The 9,948-nt window shown below is 37.0% G+C and overlaps 1 protein-coding gene across 1 annotated transcript; it reads right to left on the reverse strand.

Moving 5' to 3' along the window:
• Positions 1 to 224: 224 nt before the first annotated feature.
• On the reverse strand, positions 225 to 9,053 carry LOC139720252 (estradiol 17-beta-dehydrogenase 8-like; the record flags this gene model as incomplete). Its single annotated transcript, XM_071631614.1, has 6 exons — positions 9,008 to 9,053; positions 6,869 to 7,194; positions 3,782 to 3,877; positions 3,090 to 3,175; positions 1,268 to 1,352; positions 225 to 342 (listed from the first exon to the last, which is right to left on the reverse strand). Coding segments are annotated over exons 1-6 (757 nt in total), but the record flags the coding sequence as incomplete, so codon positions are not given.
• Positions 9,054 to 9,948: the final 895 nt, after the last annotated feature.

Consider the following 9,948-nt stretch of genomic DNA (forward strand, 5'->3'; position numbering starts at 1 on the left):
ACCATGGAGACACACAAAAATGACTTTAAAACCTTATTAGGACAATGTGAACTCCTTTTAATTCATTTTTGCATGCACTGGCATCACTTAAATATCTAAAATAACAGTCAAACAAAATGCTTGGTTATCATTACTATTTTTGTTTGTTTGTTTTATTTGTTTTGTCTTGTCTTGTTTTGTTTTGTTTTTTGGCGGGGGAGAAATTCTTATAGAAATGCACTAACCAGTCACTTCGATGCTGGCCCCAGTGATGTAGGAACTCCGGGAAGAAGCAAGAAAGAGGCACGTCTCGGCAATGTTTTCTGGTTTGCCTGTATGACCCAGAGGTATCCTGGATTCAACCTGCATGAGATAGGATGCACAAAGGGGAAGATTTTGGTTCTTACATGGCCCATGATGTAACAGCAGTCATGTGATAAAGGCAGATGTAACTGCATTATCATTATTATTTTTAGTTTCATTTGATTCCAATGGTATAGTGATCACATCAAGTTTAATGCCATTGTTTGTTTTGTTTTGTATTTTCTTTTTTTTTCAGTAAATATACTGTCCATTTCTTGTATTTTTCTTGTAATTGTGTGAGCGCTTTGAATCTATTTTGAAAAGGCCGTTGATAAATGATGGTAATTATCATTATCAATTGTTAGAAAAGCATTAGTTACATGATGTGATGACTTCTCTTAAAGGCATTATTTACCATTTGCAGATAAAACAAAAACCCAGCTTTAGCCCTTAATAATATTTCTGAAATGTGACCTTGGGACAGAAATAATCAGTGCAAAAACATTAATCCGTGTAATCAATGTTAAGTGTTGTTAAATGTACAAAATGTGAACAACAGTTATGATAACAGAATTGTTTCTAGACTGGACCATCTACAGTGATGGTTTAATGAGAAAATAGTTATATCTCCTAACATTTTAGGCTTTACTGCAAAAGTTTTTATATGGAAGGATGTTTTGTGATACAACTGGCCTACACATATGCATCAAAGGTGATAACTGGAACATCTTTTTAAATTATTACTCCAATGGCACTTCGCAAAAATATCATACTGCACATATTTCTGGTGTTACAGTAACTATCAAAGGTGAAGAGGGTATCTTTGGCCAGTTATTTGGGCTATCAAGGCTGGGTTCCACAGTCAAGCAGTGTCAACAAACCTTGTTCTATCAAGATGACACTTGAGAGCATGGAAGCAACCAAAGACATAAGGCAAAGCTATGCAAAAGGGGGAAAAGACAGAAGATGTTGTTCAATGTCTCACCCGACAAACTTCTTCCGGCGGAGTGATTGCTGTCATGGGTGTGTCAATGAAACCAGGAAGGACTGCATTACACCGAATGTTGAACCTGTCACATCAAAGGAGGAAGTATTCTTTAGAATAATGTGTTTGAAATGAGAGCCCTTGGTTTAATCTTAAAACACCCACACACTCACTCACACACACACACACACACACATGCACATAGACTGTCCAAAGTTTTATAAAATCTGAGCAGTAAGTGACAAAAGTGGGACAGCTCAAATGTCAGTAATAAAGAGGTTGGATAACAAAAGCCTCTTACAATAAAGTGATTTTGCAGATCCCAACTATTTATAATTTTTGTTTGTGCACCCTGATATTGTGAGAGACTAGATATCATAAGGGAATTGTCATGCTGTTAGGTCAATGATAATCACAAATGGCTATGTTGCATGAAGTAAAAATATGAACAATATGATCACTATGTTCCCTGTCAATCAGATTCCTTCCCTATTAGCAATAGTGCTGCAGGACATATGACAGTTCAAAACTTGCAAAGGTTTCTGGCACGAAAAGATGACATGGACAATTTGAAAATAGAGTTTGATATTGCATGTGTGACATGTTCTATGTCTTCACTGCAAGACCCACCATCAATATCATAAAAGTATCCCTCAAAGGAAAGATCAAGAAGACAACATGCCACTCTTTCACAGAAATGGTAAGGGGTGCAGCACTGTGCATCTTACAAATTTTCCTCCAGTGTACAGTATGCAAGTTTGAAAACACATCACAGTGGAGACATAGGAACCACTAATGTTGTACCAGCACCAGGCTGACTGAGTCACGATCACTCAATTCAATTAATGGCAGCCAAGTATAAAGACAATAAAAAATAAAACAAAAACAAAAAAGCAAAGAAAAGAACAGCAACAGCTACAACATCAAGACACTTATAACCATCACGAATACCACATCTTGGTAAGTCATATTATTGCACATCATATTTCAATGACAGAGTTGGGAGTGTGTTGGAAAATCAAAATTTGAAGTCACAAGCACTTATTCTAAACTCACATGTCTTTCATAAACCTCTGGAAGCATGTACACATTTCCAGAAAAATTCTTTATCCTGATAAAGGTGCTGGCATGTAAGTTGACAAAAATTTGAAATAAGGTCATATGGATCACAAATATGAAACCTAATCGATCACTTAAAAAAAAAAACCAAACCGAAAACAGAAATCAAATTACCTTCTGCCTCAACTTCACAGTACATGTATAATATCAAAGAATGCTATGAAATCTGAAACATTCTTGTACTGTCTTTAGCATGTCACTTTCATTTCTTTATTCGACCCATAATTTTTAAATGTTTAATGACAGCATGCTTGAGTACACAGCTACACTTCAACCTGGATATAAAATGGGACAAATTACAGATCAATGGAGCAATGAGAGTCTAGAAACTGCAAATTTGTTCATATCCTGTGACTTAATCGGTCACCAAATGAAAACATATCTTGGATCATGTTACCAAGTATGTTGCACTGCAAAAATTATCCCCAACCTGATGACCCAGGTACTGGCCACACACATTCAAAATAGCTACAATGAACTACTCATAAGTGAGATTTAATTGTCGATTTGTTGATTACTAATTTGTCTCGAACCATCCCGATTTTACATGAGCAGGCAATAGTTAACTTGTTTCTATTCATCAAATTGCATAATTAATAGCACAGGTTTATACAAATTACATGTAGAAGGGAAGCATACACGGAAGATACAAGATGCAAAGAGACCTTATGTCTGCTGACAGTTAAACACTTAAAAAACAGACCTTGCTAACTCATTGGCCATCGATTTAGTCATTGCTATGATTCCGCCTTTGGTTGCTGAGTAATGAAGCATACCAGCAGGGGCCATCTGTGTTAAAAAGAATTAATCATGTCCTTTATTCTCAAGTAGAATGCAGGTCTTAGATAAAGTCCTTAAAAACTCTGAAAAATGTTTGCCACATCATATGCCATTACCTTGAAATGCTTAGCTTAAAAGAAATCGGTTATAATCAAAGTTATTGTCACAATTTAAGCCCTGCATGGAGAGTGAAAATTTTTACTAGCACATTTTTTTAATGTTTTGTTTGATCCTTCTGCAAAACCAACCAAGTTGTGGGTCTATGCGAACAACAACAGCTTTATAAACTTAAAATGTACATCGCTATATTGCCAACGACATAGGCGTGACTGTACAGGATGTAATATCTTTAAGCACACATCATTCACCACCACCACACTGACACAAATTTCCTATCTCTATATTCATAACTTTGAAAAACTTGATTTCTCCTGATAAAGTTCCTGAAGTACAACATCACAAATTCTACATTTTCAAATGGAACTAGAAATCAAACTAAGCCACACTGACAAGAAGGAGATCACACCTGTGAGACACACATTGTACAGAAATAAAGGAAGCCACACTGAGAAGGTGACACTACGTCGATTGAGACATGCATGACCAACAAAATACCTTTCCTGCAAGACTGGAGAGATTGATTATGCTGCCCTCAGTCACCTGGCTTTTGACCATTGCTTGGCTGACCACTTGTGTCACCAGGAAGGTACCCTGCATTGAACATCACATTAAAGTATGAACAGCAGTTAGTTACCCAACCCAAAGTGTCTTCATGTGCAAAGTAACACGGAAAACTGGAATCGCAGACGGTGTAGCGTACCTGGCAACAAATGAATCATTCATTTCAGCTCATCTCCAAAGACGTTATTAGCATGGACCTACGTAGGTCCATGTTAGTAATGCATTGACTAATACTGTATACGCTATAATTTTCGCGTACATAAATTTTCGCGAATTGCCGATGTCACACATTTTCGCGAGTGGTTAAATTCGCGATTGGGGGACCAGAGAAAATATGAAGTGGCAAAGAAAGTGTGAATTTTCAACTTACTAGCATATAAGAATGATACTAGTTATACACTGCATGAAAAAGACTTGCCAAACTCTGCGAACTAGCGAGTTAGAATTCAACATTTTTGAAGTGGTTAAGTCCATCGAGCTAAATTTCTGACGAGTGGTCCCCATGCGATAATGGATTGGCTCTCTACAGTATTCGTAAGTAGACGTGGACGTGCGTAAACAAGCTTAGCCAGTATGGTCTGTGATCGGTAAGCCGTGACATGGTATTCTAGTACTGAAATATTCGTATCATCAAGGCAAGGGATTAATTTTGGAAGGTAATATTTTCGCGTGTTGTTAATTTCGCGACTAGCTCCCGACTCGCGAAATTCGCGAAAATAAAACCCCCGCGAAATATATAGCGTATACAGTATTCACCTGCTGACTTGAACAGGTTTGGGCTTTTCCTTAAAAAAAAGACACCAATAACAGGTTATGCACAGACATGAGCTGTTTGCGAGGAAGATGCAGATGGTGTACTGGTTTATAGTTACCTGTCAAGCAGAACTAACTGAAACTAGAAATATCACTTAAGGTGATTAATACCCCCGCCCCGTGACGACAGTCTTACCCAAGGAATGATCTTTCCTTGATCTTCTGCCATTTAAATGCCGTTACCATGGCAACGCAGCTTCCGACATGTCCGAAAAATATGTCTTGCACATCTTCCCACCAAGACTATTGTGTGTGCCACATTTCATAAGCTTTTGTCAAAAACTGAGGAAGTAGTTCAATCCACAAGATCTTTCCTTGATCTTCCACCATTAATATGCCGTTACCATGGCAACGCAGCTTCCGACACGTCCAAAAAATATGTCTTGCACATCTTCCCACCAAGACCAACGTGTGTGCCACATTTCATGAGCTTCAGTCGAATACAGAGGAAGTAGTTCAATCCGCAAGATCTTTCCTTGATCTTCTGCCATTTATATGCCGTTACCATGGCAACGCAGCTTCCGACACGTCCGAAAAATATGTCTTCCACATCTTCCCACCAAGATCAAGGTGTGTGCCACATTTCATAAGCTTTGGTCAAAAAACTGAGGAAGTAGTTAAATCCGCAAGATCTTTCCTTGATCTTCTGCCATTAATATGCCGTTACCATGGCAACGTACTTTCGGGTACTGTCAAAAAATACGTCTTGCACATCTACAACCAAAGGCACACATCTGTACCAAGTTTCATGGAAATTGGGCAAAAACTGAGGAAGTAGTTTGCAACACAAAATTTTCCATCATTTTGGCTCATAATATGTGAGCTGTTACCATGGCAACATACTTTTTGTCACTGTCAAGAAATGTGTCATGCTGACCTATATCCTAAGACAAACATTCAATATGAATTCCATGAGAATTGGAAGAGCACTGATGAAGCAGTTTTGCCATGAAGCATTTTGCCCTATATTTTACCAATAACATGCCGTTACCATGGCAACGCACTTTTTGCCACTGCGGAAATATGTGTCTTGCACATTAACATATTCAGACGAACATCTGTACCTAATTTCATAAAAATTGATCAAAAACTGTGGGAGGAGTTCGCGATGCAAGATTTGTACCCATTTTTGCCCATAATATGCCGTTACCATGGCAACATACTTTTGGGTACTGTCAAAAAATACGTCTTGCACATCTACAACCCAAGGCACACATCTGTGCCAAGTTTTATGGGAATCGGTTGAAAACTGAGGAAGTAGTTCGCGACGCAAGATTTGCAACGGACCGACCGCCCGACCGTCCGCTGATTCCTATATACCCCCTTCAAACTTCGTTTGACGGGGGTATAAATATTTTCTGGAGGTATCAACAGTAATTTGAACTGAAGCTAGCCACATAGAAAGGTAAATGCTTGCCAGGTATGTTTTTTTATTTTTTTCCCTGCAGTCTGCATGAATTTAAATCAATATGCTATATACAATGTATACCTCTCTGCCACATTGAACTGCCTGTAGTTAGCAGCCTAGTGCTACTTTCTCTTGAGAAAGGTCCATGCAGAAGGCATAACAAATGACCAGGGAGGTGGAAAGAGAATTTCACCTTCCTTGGATGAGATATTTTCTACACCAAGACATGTTCCTTTAGTATGTGCACAGACACAATAGTTCTAGGAAACAATGTGACTGAACACTTATTCAATTGTTTCATCAGCTCCACTTTTCCGGACATAATTTTAAAACAGGATAAAACTCTTAATCATAAGCAGGTATGTTGTGATACACTGTACTACTATTACTACAGGCCACAGCTGACATATCTGCTTACTGTTCATCTCTGCTTAAGGTCCTGAAATTAGAGCTATGGTGTTTGACGCTCTTCCCATTTTCATCCTTGCTACATGGTTCAGTGCATGACTGAACTAAAAACTGAAAGACTTTACAAAGCCTTGAGAACAAAGCACGGAGTCTATTGTCCTTGATTCCTCCTATAATCAGCTTTGAAAAAAAATATCAGAACATTTCATTCATACTATGTACTGAAAGGATATTTTTGTGGTTTCAATATCTGTACAATGCACGGAAGGGAGAAACAAACACAACGACCAGTATTCAGTAAGCATCACCATACTGGAAATTAATTCAAAATGGTTTACAATGCTCCTTGAATTGGAGAAGTGCAACATTTGTGGAAGTACTGTGATATGTACCTTTAAGTTGATATTGACGCCATCATCAAAGCTCTTTTCTGTGGTGTTATGCAGAAATCCAGAGGTAAAAATGCCGGCAGAATTGACCAGGACTGACAGGGGACTCTCAAAGGAGCTGGTCACCTCTGTGACAATGGATTGAATAGCCTCCCTGTCTGTGACATCAGCTGCAAACGCTTTATGAACCTGTCCGTCACTCTGGCCTTCTCCTGGGAGACTGGCCATGGTTTCTTCATTGGCCTTCTGTGAGCGATCGACGCCGACAATACTCGCACCGTTTCGGGCAAAGAGCTGGCAGACTGCCCGCCCGATTCCACTGCCACTCCCTGTGTGTCAGCATGGGATCAAGAAGTAATGAAAGAACAAGTTTTGACATTCTATTAGCCTTTGATACAGTTTGATGCTCAAGAGTATAATTCTACTTGAGTGGGTGCATTCAAATTTGAGTACACAAAGCCATACAATTATTTCTAAAAAAACATAAGTGTCTGCATGATACATTTTTAATCCTTGTGGTAATGCGCACTCCATGGTACATTGGAATGTCTTTCTTTACTTTCTAAGCCACATAATTTGACCTTTGATGAAAAAACAGCTGCATGTACATGAAGCTCAGAATTTACACTCTAAACATCATGAAACCTTAGATAATTGGATATATTTATAACAGACAAAAATATGCCAGGTATTCATAACTCTTCAATTCACAGCCAGAGCTGGTCAAATTTTTATGAATTTATTTTTTTGTGTGTGTCACTATCGCAGTGAGGGAATTCTCCTGGAGCATCTAACATGTCATATGTTTGTTTTTTGTTTTTTTTTTTCAAAATACATATGAACAGCTCTGTAACTACTTACTAGTTTCTTGAGCAAGTTTCACGCTTTCAACAGTTTATGTCATACCATGGTCCATGGTCATATACACAGTGAAATTTACAGTTCAGTTTACCCGGACCTCTAACTTATCTGCACATTATCAGATTCATGATCCTCTGGGAATCTATAATCTGTAAGATAACATTTGAGACATGAAAATTAAAGGGAAGTTCTTAAAAGATTAAGTAAAATTGTACCTAGGCAATAGTATGTAGCAAAGATTTGATCAAAATCACATTGAAAAACTAGGGAAGTTATGAAATTGTGAAGTTTCTGCCAATTTTAACAAGACTGTCCTGAAATGGTCAATATGAATATATCTGGTACAAGAGTTTTGATGTCATTGCTTCACAACTTGCCCTGTAGTTTGCATATAAAATCTAGAAATGTAATTACCACTACACAATGTATTACAGTATTATCATTATTATCTTTTTTTTTTGTTCAGTCTCAATTGTCGTAGTCTCAAATTATAAGTTCAAGTTTCAAGTTTCAAGTTTATTTATTCATTTGTCTTTCTTCCAACAATAAGCAATATAACAATAACATAACAATAACATTGACACTTTCTTTCAAGAGTATATAGGAACAACAACAACTAATACTAAATTTTTTTGCAAATACATAAGTATATGATTACATGTACATGTGAAATGATAAAGAAAGGGTAACAAATATTTTGAGAAAGGCAAACAAGGAGACCTTAGTGAAGCATAGCTTGTGAGACAAGGTCCCTCAGGAATAAGAGAAAGAAAAAAAATACAATAATAATAATAATAATAATAATAATAATAATAATAATAATAATAATAATAATCATATCTGACTGACCATCGGTTTGAAGTTATTCAGCCAGGAACATTATGATAAATGCACTATTATTGCAGAAAAAAAAGGTAAGTTTTTGCACATGATCAACAGAAAACTTGTGAGATGATGATAGCATAAACTTTATCATTTGAATATTCATATCAACTTTTTGAGAACTGTTTTGTAAATAAAAATAGCAAATCTTTAAAACTTCATACCGGTAGGCCTACAGGTAACTTCATTGTTTTATATTCTGATATTGATCAAATTTTCAATGTTCATATTGTGCTTGTAATATCTTTAAACTCTTTCCTTTTGTTTCAGACTAAAGCTCATCTGGTTCACAATTCCTCTTGGTGGGCTACCACAGCATCAGCAGTTGTCATCAATATCAAAGCAAAGACCAAAATAAATCCTCAAATTGATGAAGATTTCAAGAATCACATTACCCACCAGTGACAAGAGCCAGTCTCCCTGATAGAACAAGATGTGATGACATGTTGGAGTTTTTTATTCCACCGGTGCCCAAACTAATAACAGAATAAAGAAAGAAAGAAAGACAACTGAAAATGTCGCTATGGCGACTGGTATGCCTCCGCCATAATGCATGATTCTCCTGATAGGTCTAGATAGTACATGTGGATAATGTGTGATTACATTTTCACAAAATTGGCAAAGTATTAAAATGACAAGTTTGTCACAAATGTGTTGAATGTTCACCTTCCTTGACCCAGGTTTAATTGGATGAATAGGAGAGCATGTACTTGGGATTTAAGGACTTTAACTTGACTTTGACCCATTCACATGTTATGCATTGAGTAATTTTCAAGGTATGGAGAAAAAGTGCAATTTCTGTAAATTGTTACCATTTTCATCTGGCCTTTGACCCTAAAATTCATAAGATAATCACTGTCAGGCAAAAACATGCATAAATATGTAATACGTTTCAAGATAACTTGAGCCACTTCCGAGATATGGAGGAAAAACTTAGTTCAGCACTTTCATTTGATCTCTGACCTTTTGACCTTTGAGGCAAAAACAAAAGAAAAAAAAAATTTTCCAGAGAATCTCTATTAGGTTATACATGCATACACCAAGTGTAAAAAAAAAAAAAAAAAATCCTGCTGGCATTGATAAACATGACGGAAATAGTAAAATTTTGAAGTGTTGCCCTTGACCTTTGACCCCATTAACCCTAAATTCTTTAGATAATCACTGCCAGTCAGTACATGAAATATACTATGTTCCATGAAGATACCTTGAACAATTTCCAAGGTACAGAGAAAAAAGGTGAAGTTTTAATATTTTTGCTTGACCTTTTGACCTTTGACCTCATGACCAAAACTTTCACGAGAGAATCTTAATTGGGTAATACATGTATACACTAAGTTTCA

This window comes from Diadema antillarum, unplaced genomic scaffold (assembly GCF_040938485.1).
Source record: "Diadema antillarum isolate AM-2024a unplaced genomic scaffold, OU_Dant_1.0 scf00000125, whole genome shotgun sequence".
Taxonomy (NCBI): Eukaryota; Metazoa; Echinodermata; class Echinoidea; order Diadematoida; family Diadematidae; genus Diadema; species Diadema antillarum.